Source organism: Caretta caretta, chromosome 6 (genome assembly GCF_965140235.1).
Source record: "Caretta caretta isolate rCarCar2 chromosome 6, rCarCar1.hap1, whole genome shotgun sequence".
Lineage (NCBI taxonomy): Eukaryota > Metazoa > Chordata > Testudines > Cheloniidae > Caretta > Caretta caretta.
In genome coordinates, this window is record NC_134211.1 from 116873060 (window position 1) to 116888614 (window position 15555).

Below are 15555 nucleotides of genomic sequence, written 5' to 3' on the forward strand. Positions count from 1 at the left end.
GGGATGGAGAGAAGGGAATTTTAGCTTCTTATTTTAATGGGTTTGAATTTTTATTTATTTATTTATTTGGCGAGGCAGGGGAAGTGATAAACCTCTGTGTCCCATCGAGGGCATAACAGTAAATATCCTGCCAAATTTCAAAAATTCCAGCACTTGCAGAGATTAGGATGTTACCTCAGACATGGGGGAAGGGGCAGAGGCAATTTACCAGTAGCACAGAAGAACTCAGTTTCACAGAGGAGCAAGCAAGATAGAAATCCAGTCTCCCAGAGGCTCAAGTAGTGTACAAGGAATATTTTTTTACAAAATGTGCTTTCAATACCTTAACATGTTCCTTGGTTTTGTAGAGCTCTTCATGATCCTCTGGAAGTGGATCTTTTACTTTTGCCTTAAGCTCTCGCAGCCTGCTTTCCATTTCTTTGATTAGCTTTTTGCAGCTGTCCCACGTCTGTTTTTTACAGAAACAAGGAAATTATGAATGGTAAATACTTCACAATATGAACATATTGTACTGTATGGATGAATGAAAGAACAACAATTTCTAAATTAATTAGTTTTAAAGGACTGATCATCAGGATCTTCTCCCAGTGCGTGCACACTGTCCCTAATAAGAATTTCATTTATGGATTAATGGGAGAATTGAGCCCTCTTGTATTCAATGTTTGCCTTGAAGTTCATTTTAGCTCAAGTGGTTCACATCTCCTTTTATACAAACTAAGATTCTTTGGAGCATAGTTTTAAATTATGCTGGAGATCAATTAAAGTGATATAATTAAATATGAAGTTTTTATGCTTTGAAACACAAATTTACTACAGAGAGGAAACGTTCATGGATCTCTCTCTTACATTCAGAGGGGGTATATATGGAGAGGTGCATATGGCCTCTGGCATAGTCTGCACCTATAATGGCTCTAAAAGAGAGTAAAGAGGTGTGACTAATGTCACTGGCCCAAATTCTCACCCAGGTGCTTCATGGCTGAAAAGTGTGGGCAGAGTTCCACAGCCCAGCCGGGCTCCATGCCCACAGACGATGACTGCAGTCCAAAGAGGGGAAGCCCGTTACAGCAGTATCCACCCAGCTACCCAGCTCCTCTCCACAGAGGTATAATCCACGACTTTGGCCTTCCCACAGCCCCCAGATAGAGAGCGATGGAGCTGGTGGGGAGTGATCTCAAAGGGAGTCAGTCACAGGGCCTCCTCAGAGTCTAGAGTAGGGGAACTCACACTTGATGCTTTACTGGCAAGGAACTCTGCTGGGGAGGCAAGGGCCATGGGAGCCTTTTGACAACTTCAAAATGGAGCTGTTACTTGAGATTAGAGGCCCCTGACTGGGACACACCCCTGCAAGGGCAAGTGGGAGACAACAGAGCCACCATGATACCCCACACCCCCAATCAAAGGCACTGGTTTCAGGGGCTCTGTCCTTGAATGCCACTGTTTCCCCAACCTGTAAGCTTATTTGTGGGGGTTACTGCAGCCCAGTCACGTTGTACTCTTTGCAGGGCCTGCATACAGGACAAAGATAGATTAGGATCCACTGAAGGGCAAACAAAGAGCTGGGAAGCTGATATTCTTTCTGGGGCTCCTTGGGCACTTGCTGCAGAGAGCCTCTCCATCCCACTAGCCTGCTAGGACTGGTCAAGCTTCCACAAAACTGCCCCATGTCGGAACAGGAGTGTGCAGGCATATCAAGGTGTGCTCCTCCCCAGAGAACACCTGTCGAGTACCTGCACAGTGCTGAGGAGCTGTTTCATGATCTTCTCCACTTGAAGCTGGGCATCATTCCAATTCTCCTGTAACTGGCTGAGTTCCCCTTGTATTACAGCATTGGTCTCCGGGTCTGAGTCTTTACATAACTTCTCCCCAATATCGACAGCGAGGGAATATGTAGTTTGCCATCTCTGAAGAAGTATGTCCTTGTTCTAAAAAACCAACCACAACATTCTAAATCTCAGCCCTGCGATTAGAGAGCTTTACAAACCTGCTTGGAATTTCACTTTTTAAAAGATGACCTACAAAGGGGAAAAAATGGGCTTGTTCTTTGTTTTTATATAATTTTTTCTTATGTGTTAAAAAAACCCAAACCCTCAACTCTGCATTTTTTCCTGCTTCTTTTGAGCATAAGATGCTATGCTGACTTTATAATGAGTTAAATGATTACAGCAAGAGAGTGAAAGTGGTGCAACTGAGAGGAGATTTTTGGTCATACAGTTAAAAAGTCAAGTGTTTAATAAAACGTTGTGTTTGTTAACAACTCTTTAACTTCAATGACTAAGCAACATATTGGAGAAAGAATGTCCTCCATGAACCCTAACAAGATCTTCACCAAAAATAGGGAAGATGAAAGTTAACATTCCTGTTATATCCAAGCAGAAAAGCATCCATAAAAGCCAGACTTTCTGGCCTTAATTATACATCATAAAGAAGCAAAAACAGGCACTAGTATAATTTTTAAAGTCCCCTAAAGGTCACCTTTAACAACAGGAGAAAATAAACATGAAACAAATGAGGCTAGCAACAAAGGAATGGGGCACTGAAAGTCTTAACATTTATAGTAGTCCTAGGTCCTAATGTTAATGGATTGTGTCTGTGCAGAAAGAGTAGTCTAATAATGAATCAAAACCAAATTTTCTGATTGCCTTATACATAGGCCAGTTAGGTGCTTCTGTTCACCTTCTTATAATACAATGGAATATTCAATTCAACTGAAAGGCAACACATTTAAAACTAATAAAAGGAAATTATTTTTTACACATTTCATAATCAATCTGTGGAACTCATTGACTCAAAGTATCACTGAGGCCAAAAGTTTAGTGCCACTCAGGAAACCTTTAGACATTTATATTGATAATAAGAAGATCTACAGTTACACTACATGAAATATATTTTTAGTAAGGAATATAAGCTTTCATACTTCAAGTCATAAACCGGACACTAAATGACAAAAGTTAGGAAGAAACTTCCCCTATCTGATAGTTATTCCATCACTAACTATTGTGGCCTTGTCTACACTGAAGTTTTCTTACCTCTTATTTTTAAAAAGGATAAGTGTAAACCACAATTCTGTGCACTAAAGTGAACAATGCCAGGTCTACACTAGCAGGCGCCCCTACTATTATGGGGTCTTCTCCCATCGTAAGGTACTACTGTACTGGACATGAGGAAGGTTGGCAGAATCAGGTTCTAATGAATTCAAAATAGTTCAGCTAATCTAATAAGACATATCATTGTTTGAAATATTCTCTGTCATGGAATATTTCTCTCCAAAGCAAAAAATTATTCAGTACTCTACCAAATATAAAGCTGGCTTCTAATCAGACAGTATGCAACTTTAAACTCAGATTCCAATTACACTTTAAACTATTAACTTTAAGAGCTTCTCTATCCAGAAATCCGGGACAGTGTTGCACTATTAACCAAGCAAGAGATTCTGGTTTTGGTTCATAATTAAACCTAAAGTTACTTTTTGCCTGAATAGGGTCACATTTAAATTAAAAATCAAACAGCTCCTGTAACTTAAGTTGTTAATGTTCAGTTCAACATTCCCATTAACATAAAACCTCCCAATTACAGTAAATACGAACTATTGGGAATTTTGAAAATTTACTCACAGAGGTCACTCAAACGAAGACAAGCAAAAGGAAATAGGGCTGACTTTCTGCAATATTATAGGCAGGCATAGTCTATGTGCTTTAGCGAGAACCTGTTGAGGTTCTTTGAATCTTTTCATCAGGACACGTTCACTAAAAACTGCATCTGGCTCCCATATCATAATTTATTTAGGAGTTTATTGTGGGTTTCCACAATGCATAAATCAAGACAAATTTTAATGAAACTTTTTTCAGAGGAACAGCCGTGTTAGTCTGTATTCGCAAAAAGAAAAGGAGTACTTGTGGCACCTTAGAGACTAACCAATTTATTTGAGCATGAGCTTTCGTGAGCTACAACTCACTTCATCAGATGTCTGATCACTACATCACTACATCTGATGAAGTGAGCTGTAGCTCACGAAAGCTCATGCTCAAATAAATTGGTTAGTCTCTAAGGTGCCACAAGTACTCCTTTTCTTTTAATGAAACTGTCCCTTTAAAAAAAGAAATCAGCAATTTGTTTTGTGCAAAAAGCAAATGCTTTTAACGTCCTTTCATTTTTCTGGATACATGTCATTGCAATCTGAAAAATCACTGATCATCTATCTGTTTATAAGAAATAAAAATATGACCTTGAAATCGTGAATTAGATTCCTAAGATGGTAGAGGCTGTAGCTGTCCTGGCTCTTCACAGCCGCTATGAAGTTATTTGTGCAAGTAAGAAAATTTGTGAGATTCTGTTGAGAAACCCTGAAGTGTTGCCACTGCTTCACAAGTCCATCAATATCTTTCCTCCTCTGCTGAACCATCCGAACAACACTCTGCCACTGCTCCTTCAGCAATGTGAGTTTGGAAATAAACTCCGTTCTGAAGAGGACAGAGATTGGTGTGTTAATACAGAATGTCATCTTCACCTTGAAAGCATAAAATGGAGCACCATAAGCACCAGCCTTCTCTGTGCATCAAAACTTCTGTGTGACAGAAAACTATAAAATGATACAAGAACAAACACGAGAGTTTCTCCTGCTGTGGTGCAGCAGCATATGGTACAGCTAGACCCAGGAGCAAGTTGTTCCAAATTCTTGAAGTGGATGGAAGTCAATACTGGCAGGAACTGCACTGCAAAACAGAGCTGTACTTGGGCAACGCTAGAACAGCCTCCTGTCACCATTGTACTCTAGTGCAGGTGGAGCCTTAGAGCCCATCTGCATCACAAAAAAACCCTGTGTGGGGCTGAACCCCTTCAAATCAGTTTTTGGTTTCTACCATGAGATATAATATGACTTTTGCCTGCTCCACATTAACAAGTTGAAGTGTTTTCAGCCCATGCTAGTAAAAATGGGTTCAGCTAACATACTTTTTGAATAGTTCAGATGACGCCTGAGAGAAAAAAAGGGAAGGGGAAAGGTAAATCCCTTGCAACGTTCCTGCTACCTATGGAGGGTGGGGTTCACATAAAACAGACTCGTAGAGATGTTCCGTGAGTTCGTACTCTGGCCAACAAACAACTCATCTCTCCGTTACCCAAACTGGGATCATGTTGGGTTTACAAAAATTAGCCAGAAGACCATGTCCTCTTGTGAGCATGAAGAATCACCATGCTCCGCTGCTAGGTGCCTTTCTTAAGTGCTCTCTCACTTGCGGCATGAGTACTCAAGGAGGAAAAGAGGATCGAGTCCTTTACATATGGCAATCGTTTTACCTACCACCAGAGTATAGCCACCTCAGCTGTAAACACAGCAACTCTTTAACAGTGCACAGCAATTAGGGCAGGAAGTGAAGGATATTTTATCCCAGGAGAAACTACAAGGGGCTATTTGTTTTTTAGGTAGGCAGAATGTAGTTATTACCCAAAGGGGAACTTGGCCAGGACACCGGTGGTCACACCCCTACTTTTGCAAGATGTACCAGAGGCTCTAATGAACACACGTAGTTTTGACTTGGGTTTAAAAAGTCTCTTTTAAGGGACAGCTGAGGGTGGTTCGCTACTGACTCAGAGGGAAGCATGTAACACATTAAACCATATCAACACATTCACATACATCATAGGTAAGGCTACGTTTTAGTCACAGGTATTTTTAGTAAAAGTCATGGACAGGTCACGGGCAGTAAACAAAAATTCATGGCCTGTGAACTGTCCATGACTTTTACTATATTCCCCGAACTAAAACTTGGGCGGAAGGCCCTGGGTGCTCTGGGGGGGCGGTCCACGGGCAGTGGTGACCCCCGCTGGTGCTGGGAGGGGGGGCCAGGTGGCGGTGCATGGCCCAGGACTCCCACTAGTACTGAGGAAAGGGTTGGCGGGGCTGGCAGGCTCCCTACCCGGCTCCACGTGTCCCTGCAGCTCCTAGGGGGAAGGATGGCCAGGGGAGCTCTGCACGCTGCTCCCGCCACAAGCGCTGGCTCCACAGCTCTCATTGGCCAGAAACTGCAGCCAATGGGAGCTGTGGGGGCAGCACCTGCGAGCGCAGGCAGAGCCCCCTGGCCCCTCCGCCTAGAAGCGGGAGGTACATGCCAGTGGGACCTGGGGACCTGAGCTAAGCGCCTCCCCGCACCCCAACCCCGAGTCCTGTCCCACACACCCAAATTGCTGTTGTTGGCCCAGGGGCTGCCCGGCTTGGCCAGCCCGAGCCAGCACCGGACACTGCAGAAGTCAGAGAGCTCACGGAATCCATGACAGACACACAGCCTTAATAATAGGCATAGAAATAAACGGCCATACGCTCATCATTTCAATGAAAATCTATGTGCCGGGGAGCCATCTGAATAAATGTATCCACAAGTACTTGGCTGCGGCTGGGTCACAGAGCTCCTTCAGCCCCGGGGCTGCAGCGGGGCTAGAGGAGTTCTGTGCCCCAGCCAACTATTGGGGGTTGGGGATGCCCCTGCTTGTCCCCCCTTTGTGCATGCCCCTGGTAAGAACTAAGGAGAAAAATCTGTTTTTTTTTTTACCTTTTTTCTGCTTCTCCTGTTTCCAGCGAAAGTAATGCTTTTGATATGATAGAATTAAAAATCTGCTGATTTACAGAAATCTCCGCTTGCAGCATCTGCAAACATTGCAAAAATAAGAACAATATTAGTTCAGTAACTGACGGGCATTTAAAAACAAACTTTACAATGGGCTTGACTACACACAGAATTATTCTGGTATAGCTATTCTTGAACAGCTCCATATTTAGTGAATAAGGAGCAGAATCTGGCCCACATGCCCTAAGGAGTACAAGTTTTACATAAAGTAGTAAATGTTTAGTATAATATTTGTGGAATTAGATGCACAACTACTAATTATAAAAAAGTCTGGGTGACATCCTGTCTCTGTGTCTCTAACTTGCACTGCATGTCATTTAGTATTTGCAGACACAATTTTTGTGATTTATTTCAGCTGGGACAAGAAGCATCCACTCAGCCTTGCCCCAATTTAATGTTCCCAAGGTGTAATGTATTATTGACACTTCGAGTGGATTCCATTTATATATTGCACAGAATGCTGTTGTTCTATAATACCACCCACAGTATCTCTTTGCAAAGATATGGTTTTCAAGATTTTTTTTTAAAACCCAGTTTAAATCTTCAGCATTATTACCTCATATATTCTCTGTTGTTCCTGAAGCTTTTCAAATCTGCCAGCAATATTCACTTTTAAAGCCTCTTTCATCTTTTCTAGAAATTGTACCCAGTTTTCACATTTCTGAAGAAACTTCTTTTCATCCGATGGAATTCCCTCAAATTCACTGTTTAAAGAAATAATACAGGAACTAGTCTATTGCTGTATATTTTCCAGTTATGATTGTTTATGCTCTAACGGACTGGTAGCACCACGGGCCCTAATCAAGATAAGGTCCCATTTTGCTAGTCTCTGCACAAAACACATGCTAACATATGTCCCTTTGTGCTCCAAATAATTTAAAATATTTAAAAAACCAACAATCTGATGGAATATTTTTAAGTTAGTTTAAAAGGGAGGAATTATTGTTGACAAGCCTCTTGGAAATCTGGGGACCAGCTTTTGGAAAATATTTTAATCTGCTTTTAATTTTCCTCATGCATACTGAAACAGTTGGGGGAATTTTTTGACCTGCAATGCTCCAGGGCTGTTGCTGTCTTCTGAGCCCACTGTCGATTCATGCTCTGTAGTTTCTTCACAGTGAAATCACTGAGTGGTAGCCTAAAGCTCACTTCATTCAGATTCTCAATGTCAGGGGACACTGCAGTGAGCTCCAACATGTGGCTCTGCAAATAATGGAACAAAATAACTGACAGAAACATCACCTCTTTCCCATGTCTAGAAAATATAAGTCTTTTTTGTGATGTTTGACAACACAATGTAAACAATGCCTTTTGTTCAGGTTAAAAGGGTCATGGATGAAAAAGATGAATTTCAAGAAGCATAGTTAGTTAATATTGGGCTATATCATCCCTTCATGTACTATTCCACTAGAGAGGACTGAAAACAAGAGTTTTCGCTTTCAGTTTCCTTTGCACAATTATTGGGGGAAAAGTCAGACACACCCTCCGAATCCTCATTCATGGAAGTAGTAAAGGGTTACGCACAGCGTATTTTGTAGTATCTATAAATAGCAGGGCTTAAATTTCATAGAGAAGTTTGAGGAGAACGAATTGTGCCAACCCCAGATCCAGCAGGTTTCTCTCTTCTCTTTTACAATTCTGCCTGAAATCCATGTTCTGATTCCTTTTTAAAAATAACTCATTATGTTTTATGTTGCTCTGGCGATTCAATTATTCTGATGCAAGGCTCTTCAGGTAAAGTATTCCATTGCATTTCTGATTTCCTTAGAAATTTTTTAATGACAAAGAACCATCTTCTGCTAGCAATTAAAATGACCAAAGCTGCTGCTATGCTTGTGAAGAAAGAAAGCTGGCCTTTTCCATCATGACATTGGACATACATCATTTGCTAAGATGAAGTTTAAAACATTTTACGTAATACAAAACTTCAGGTTTATAGATAATTTATTTGGAATAGTTTTATGTATATTTGTCAAGATTTTTTTTTGAAATTACATATTCATTGTCAATAGTGGCATAATCATCACAATGAAGTCACTAAAATTTAAATACCTGGCGTCTCAGTACATATTAAATTAGTTTAATGGCCAGTTCAGTTCTCTAAGGGCCCAATCCAAAGCTCACTAATTGTCCATTTAGTCAGACTTCATGGAAGAGTCAAGAACTTGGCCTCATTATAGGCAGGGATATTAGCACTGCATATTACTAGAATTACCAGATGCTTTCCATCATAAGACCCTGTATTCAGTTGCTTACAACTTTCCCAGACTTTAAACCTTTTGGCTGGAATTCTCCATATAGGTTGTCCGGCTGACGCTGATTTTTTTCTGAGAAACTTTCAGCCACAACGGTCCAGCCATTTCCGAGAACGAGGCTAGAGAAATATATATTTTGCCCATGTTAAGAATTCGGTGACCTTTTCTTCGAACAGTTCTAGTAACTCTATGCCTTGGAGAAAGGATTAGAAATTTTGCAAGGAGATGGCCTCTGTGCCAGGGATGTGCCTTTTGCCATCCCCATGAAAATCTAGCCAAATAATATGCTATTGCAAAATCAGTGCATGTACTCATAGACTTCTTCAATGGTAGCAGTTAAAATCTCTGAAGAGACTGTCTTCAGTGAGCATGCTCAAGCCTCTCACAGCTCCTAGTGCTCATACCATCCCCACAGGGCAACAGAGCACACTCCCTCCCCTCAGAGCTCCTCCATGTGACCAGACTGAGCATGTGCCATCCCTACAGAACAACTGAACATGCTCCAGCAACAAAGCCAGACTTTCCCTGTAATGCCTGCTTTTAGCTGCTCTGGGACAGGTTGAGGCCAGGCACCAGAACTGATGGCAGGGAGCCCATCTCTTCTGTGCTCTCAGTGACATCCCCCCCCGTGCTCCTCTGGAAGCCATCTGATTCAGATGCAGGGGTGACAAAACTTGGAGTGGGGGAAAGGAAGGAAGTAGACTGGGAAAGTGTCTGATGAGAGTGGGACTGGAGGGAGTGGGATGCAAAGTTAGGACAGGGAGCCAGAGGGAAAACTGGGACTGGAAGTTGGAAGGGGGCTGGGGAAGAAAAGAAACAAACCAGATGAGGAGCAGGAGAAGGGAACTGGGACTGGCTGAGCAGGACGACTTGGAGGATTTGAGGAGTGGGAGAGATGGGGAGATTGGGACTTGGACAGCAAGGCCAGACAGAGAGACTAGGACTGGGTAGGCCCGGAGAATGGGACTGGGACAAAGGGGTCAGGGGTGGGGAAGAGACAGAACATGACTGGGTTGGAGATGGTGGGGAAGAAGAAGTCAGACTCGGAAGGAAGGAGAAGAAAATTCTATGCCCAGTAGAGCATACTTCCCTCCAGAGCCTGGAATAGAACCCAGGATTCCTGAATGCCACCATTTCTCTGCTGTCAGTGAACCCCCCTAGTCAAGTGTCCTATCCCTCTCTAGCGCTGGCCCACGTGGAGGATGAAAACTTAGTGCAGCTATCAATTACTCAGCTCAAGTGGCAGAGGTTTTTGCAGTGGATCTAAAGGTTCCAGTCCTGCTGATGACCTCATGTTGGTGTCACTATGATGGAATTTCTGGTTTTTCAGTTTGCTTTTTAAAAAAACCTCAGAAATTACACACCAACATGTTATGTTAACATTATTAAAGTGGCAAAGTCAAGCACTCAAAAGTTAGGAAATCACAGAATTGAGGTTGCCTGTGCCACCTTAATTTGGGCCCTTGTGCATATGCACTGTGATACAGTCTTAAATTACTATTTTTTTCAAGACGACCCCTACCTCATTCCCTGCACAGGATGGACCTGCTCTGAATATTATCCATCAGGCTAATTTAGTAAAGGAAATTGTTGTCTGTAGGACCCCTGCTTTTTTGTTGCAGAAGTTGGAGGTGTGTAGTGAATGAGGCAGGGGACTCCAGGAAGAGAAAAGAGGGTCTCATTGTTAAGGCAGTTGAATGGACAACTGGATTCCACCCCTGCTTCTGCCACAGAGTTCTGCACTAAATGGGCCAGGGACCTTGTGGGGAAACAATAGTATGTGATCAGGAAATCCAAGACTGTATCATAATGGATATGCATGTAGGGGCCAAATTAAAGTTGCACAGGCAACCTCAATCCTGGCATTTCCTAACTTCTGAGCGCTTGATTTTGCCACCTTAATAATGTTCTCTTAACACATTTTTTGTGTATGTAACATTTATGATAATTAAGCTACAGGAAGTACCTATAATGCTACATGAATAAGTATCCTACAGACTCTCTTACATATGCATAATTTATATCCTTATAGTCATAAGAGCTGGATGTACCATGAGCAATTCTGAGTCTTCTTCTTTTCCCTGGAGATACAGCTTATCCAAAACTTCTATAGGTGTCTTAATTCGAGCTTCCACTGTGCCCAGACAATTATTGAAATCCTCCAGTTGTAAAAGGTTGAACTAGGATGAGAGAATATTTTTGTTATAGTCAGCTTTAATACATATATTCAATATGGACAAAAGAGTAATAAACAGCATCCTTATGAAAACAAACAGCTGCTAGATTAGAGTAACTGGTGTATTTGTAGTTAATATTTATGTCTATATTTAAACCATGCTTATTTATATTCTTTTTCTAGATTTTATCTTTGGAATATGTCCTTGCATTTTTAGAGTAAATTTTTAGACTTGATTTCTTGTTATTGGCTTCACAGTTCTAGAAATTAATGGCTGTTTTTCCACAGCGCAATGAGTTTCTTTCATTGTGAAAGAACAAGGAAAGTGAAATGGAAATGAAGAAAACACTTCATTACATCTAAGGGCACCACTGTCCCCTGTCAGGGTGAGAACTAACTCACTGGGGAGGAGAGATGGTCTTATGGTTAAAGCACTGTAGTGGAACTTGGGAAGCCTGGGCTTATCAGCTCTGCTTAAGACTTATAGAAGGTGGTAAACTCTGCAAGTTTTGACTTACGGCATTTCTTCCCAATTTTTCCACTGAGGAGAAGTAGGATTTAACCCAACATACACACATGTGGCAAGGAGCTGAGCCTCCAAATCCTGTGAATTGTGGGAGATCCACATGGATCTAGGAGAAACAGGGCAACAATGCTGTGCAGAGACCTGCTACCAGGGACTTCATGATTTAGGGTGAAATTATGGAGCCACAGCACAGCTACTCAGATGGCAGGAAGTCTATGAAAATGGTTCTGCTCCCTTATCAGCCACATAGAGAGTTTGGTCCCATTTGCTCCTATAGATAAGGCTGTGAGTGTTACTTGGGCTCTAGTAGCTCCCAACTGGCTCCATCTGAGGGGAAGAAACACAGGACTGGGTCTGGGATCCCACAGTTTTTTTGAGGGAGGAGGTTAGGGTGACTGGGGGACTCTTCACTTCCCTCCCCATTTCCAGGGTTGAGGGAACTGTGCCAGGAAGGGGTCTGGTGTCACCCTCTCTGCCTGAGAGCTCTCAAATTACAGATGTGTAAAGAATGAATGACAAGAACGACAAAGGAAATCACTTGTGGTAAGACCACAAAATTACACAAGGGAAAACGACTACACAACTAGAAGTGAAATAAAACTATATTACACTATAGGTAAAGCTTACACATGATATCAAGAATCAGAGACATCATCCCCAGGAAACAACCTGAGTTTCCAAGCATTGGACTGGGATGATGGATGGAGACATTAAGATCCATCCATATTACAAATTAACAGGCCTGCTTACAAGTGTGTGACAGAGCAGGGTGTGTGTGGAAGGGGAAAACAATTGAAACTGAGTGAATGCAGCATAGCAAGCACACGATGAACCCACCTGTTTCCCCAAGACTTTATTTCTCTTTCGTAACTCAGCTGATGCTATCATTTCACTGAGTTCTAATTCGAATTGAACGTCAGTCCAGGAACGACATGATTTTGTTGAAGAATAAAACTGTATTGAGAGCAAATTTACTATATAAAGAAGTACCTCAAATTCATCTGATTTCATCTGCAACATCTTTTCCAAATAAGCTATCCTTTGGAGAGGATGCACCTTCTCTGCGAGAACTGCATGTGTGGCTGCATTAACCTGTTGTGCTATCTGGTCTGTCAACTCAGAAACCTGGAGAAAGCTTCCCTTTACGGTTTGAAGGCCTTGTTGCAGTATCTAAAATGAAAGATCAAAAAAATAAATCAGATCTGCGTTCCTGTGTCTCTTTTATTGCTATAACTAAACTCCTTTGGTTGATCTGCATTGGAAGCCAAATTCAGCCATAGACTAAGAGAGTGGCTTTCATTGACTTTAATGGGAGTGGCAAGCACTTACTCCGGGGCTGAATCTGATAAGTCTATTAACAATGTTGGGTGGGACGAAACCATAGATGTTACTGAAGGTCGGCCTTCCAGTTACCCAGAGATTTAGGCTGATTTTTTTAAAGGTGCTGAAGAGAATTAGGCATCCAACTCCCAAAGAGCTCTCTTTAGCTCCTTTAAAAATTCCCAGACTTAGTATCTGGATTCAAAGTTCAGTGGGATAACATTGCCCAGTAAAAACAGCGAGGAGTCCTTGTGGTGCCTTAGAGACTAACAAATTTATTTGGGCATAAGCTTTCGTGGGCTAGAACCCACTTCATCAGATGCATGGAGTGGAAAATACAGTAGCAGGTATATATATACACACACACGGTACATGAAAAGATTTCAGGCACTGGGTTACTAATGTTATGAGGGAGATTAGCGAGAGAAATTGGAAAGAATAACCATCCTCTCTAGAATGGCTTTATACAGTGATGATAATATCCTGCTAACAACTATGCTGAACACCTTTGCCAGCACTTTGGAACTATTTTGATTGACTGAGAGCTTTTTTCCCCCTCCAGCAACAATACTATAAATTTCAGTTCTAAATGTTATGAACAGCTGTGGGAGTAGCTGGCACTTCTACAACCAGTATACTGCTTGTAGTTCCTTTTATCTGGAGAGGGATTTACAGAATATCAGCCTGGAATGTGTAATTCTCTGCCACGTTCACTTGATACTAAACATGAAAATCCCCGAGTTTTTTTTCCACACGTTTCAGTGGGCAATGAGTAAAGAAATGTTTCTTCTGATTAACTGTAAAAGTAAGGACAGACTTCCCTGAAAGGTCAAATGTGCTTCTGGCTTATTGACCCTGTCTTTGGCATGGATCAGACTGTAAGCACTTCAGTTATTTATAAAGTTCAAAATACATAATAAAAGTCAGTCATTTTCGGTTCAGTGATTGCTACAAAATAGCCAGATGCTCAGGTTCCCTATGTTACCTTCATAGAATATGGCCACTGCGAGGGGATGGAAATCTGGCAAAAACTGCCAGTCAGGGATTCCTCTTACATTTGGGAATGACTGGAGGGGATTAAGCAAGAGTAGCTGGCTCTATGCCAGTTGCTCCTGGCACCCCACCTCTGGCACAGGGAGACATGTCCAGAGCAAACTGCACCCTGGCGGTGCTCCCTAGGGGACCACTGCAGACAATATAGTTTAGAGAAGCCTTGTTGCTGCTCTAACTAAACTGGTCACGGGCTGCCCACAGAAACTGGAGCGTGCAAGAGACGAGGTCAGGTCACCATCCCCTTCCCTTCTTTGCATGCTGTGCTTGGCCTGACCTGAGGACCTGGCCCAATGTAGTTAAAGAAAATAAAAAAGGATGGATTACCAAAGAGAAGTCAGGCCCTGGTTCCCATTGTCAGGATTTTTAAATAAGTCCGGCCTTGCATAAGGCAGTGAGAGCACTTTTAGGTACCTTCACATCCTGTATCTTCTGCTTCAGGACTTCCTCCATGTTGTCTTCAGGTAAGTGAGCTCCCAAGAGCTGATGACACTGCTCTTCATGTTGTTCTAACCTCAATGCTGCCTCAGTGTATAACCCATCATACGACTCCCAAAGCAATAACAAAGCTTGTGCTGTCTGTAGCTCATCAGTGACTTCTTCATTTGCCAGAGTCCATCTGCAATATACAAGAACATAACACAGGTTATTGATTTATGTTTTGCCCTTAAACTTGAGGACGTGCACAGACCAGACTCTGATCTCTTTTGAAGATTCTCAGTAGAATTTCTCTGGATTTACACCAGGGCATCTGAGATCAGAGTCTTGCCATCAGTAATGTCCATACTGTATTGCATGTTTACTGTGTTGCTGCTTTTTCTGTTTGTTTTTTGGTCTATCACCAGACCCACAATAAAACAATATGTTAAAGTCGACTGGCCCTAGTTCACCAAGATATTTAAGCACATGCCTAACTTTAAACATGTGAGTATTCACAATGAAATCAATTAAAACATTCACATGCCTAAAGTTACGCACATGCTCAGTACCTTGCAGAAGCAGGGGGCTTTATTACCAACATCTATTTTGTGGTTTTTCTTAGGTGTACCTTGCATGTGCCTCCTTGCATTTATGTTCAATAATCTCTGCAAATGAGGAACAACAATATTTCTTGAGGTTAGCAGCAGAAGCCTGGAGCTTGGCCCAGCTTTCTTCACTCTTCTCTGCTTTGTCTTGAAGAGACTGTGAAAAATGAGTCACAACAATTAGATGTGGAGACGAATGAGCCACAGTTCATTGAGCTAAAATGTAGTTTTCTTTAGAGACTAGGAGATGTATAGTAGTGATACTGTAACAACATTTATGGCAAAGACAAGTTTTGTGAAAGAAAGAAATAATAATGTAACAATAATATACTTGCTGCTACAAATTAAAGAATTGAAGAATAAATTGTGGCCCAATCCAGTAATACATCATTTCAGAAGCATCTCTTCAGACAGGTATTGGTCCAGTGGGACTCCCCGTGTGAATAAGTGCTACTCAAAGCAAGAAAGTGTTGAAGAATTAGGCCTTTGACTGGCAAATATGGAAAAATAACTGGTTTGAAATTCTGTATTAAATATCAATAGAAAAATATCAATTGACTTTTTAAAGAAGTTTCACTTATTTAGT

General features: G+C 41.8%; 1 protein-coding gene across 10 annotated transcripts in view; it reads right to left on the reverse strand.

Annotated features, from left to right (window-relative positions):
* SYNE2 (spectrin repeat containing nuclear envelope protein 2) overlaps window positions 1-15555 on the reverse strand; it is a 261703-nt gene that overhangs the window by 53500 nt on the left and 192648 nt on the right. For all 10 annotated transcript variants that reach the window (XM_075129940.1, XM_075129946.1, XM_075129941.1 and 7 more), the window contains 10 exons: window positions 14993-15126; window positions 14359-14563; window positions 12565-12744; window positions 10924-11052; window positions 7666-7820; window positions 7174-7321; window positions 6543-6637; window positions 4223-4457; window positions 1728-1922; window positions 323-448 (listed from right to left, as the gene is read on the reverse strand). In XM_075129940.1, the coding sequence (XP_074986041.1) occupies window positions 323-448; window positions 1728-1922; window positions 4223-4457; window positions 6543-6637; window positions 7174-7321; window positions 7666-7820; window positions 10924-11052; window positions 12565-12744; window positions 14359-14563; window positions 14993-15126 (1602 nt within the window). The remainder of the gene's footprint in view (window positions 1-322; window positions 449-1727; window positions 1923-4222; window positions 4458-6542; window positions 6638-7173; window positions 7322-7665; window positions 7821-10923; window positions 11053-12564; window positions 12745-14358; window positions 14564-14992; window positions 15127-15555) is intronic.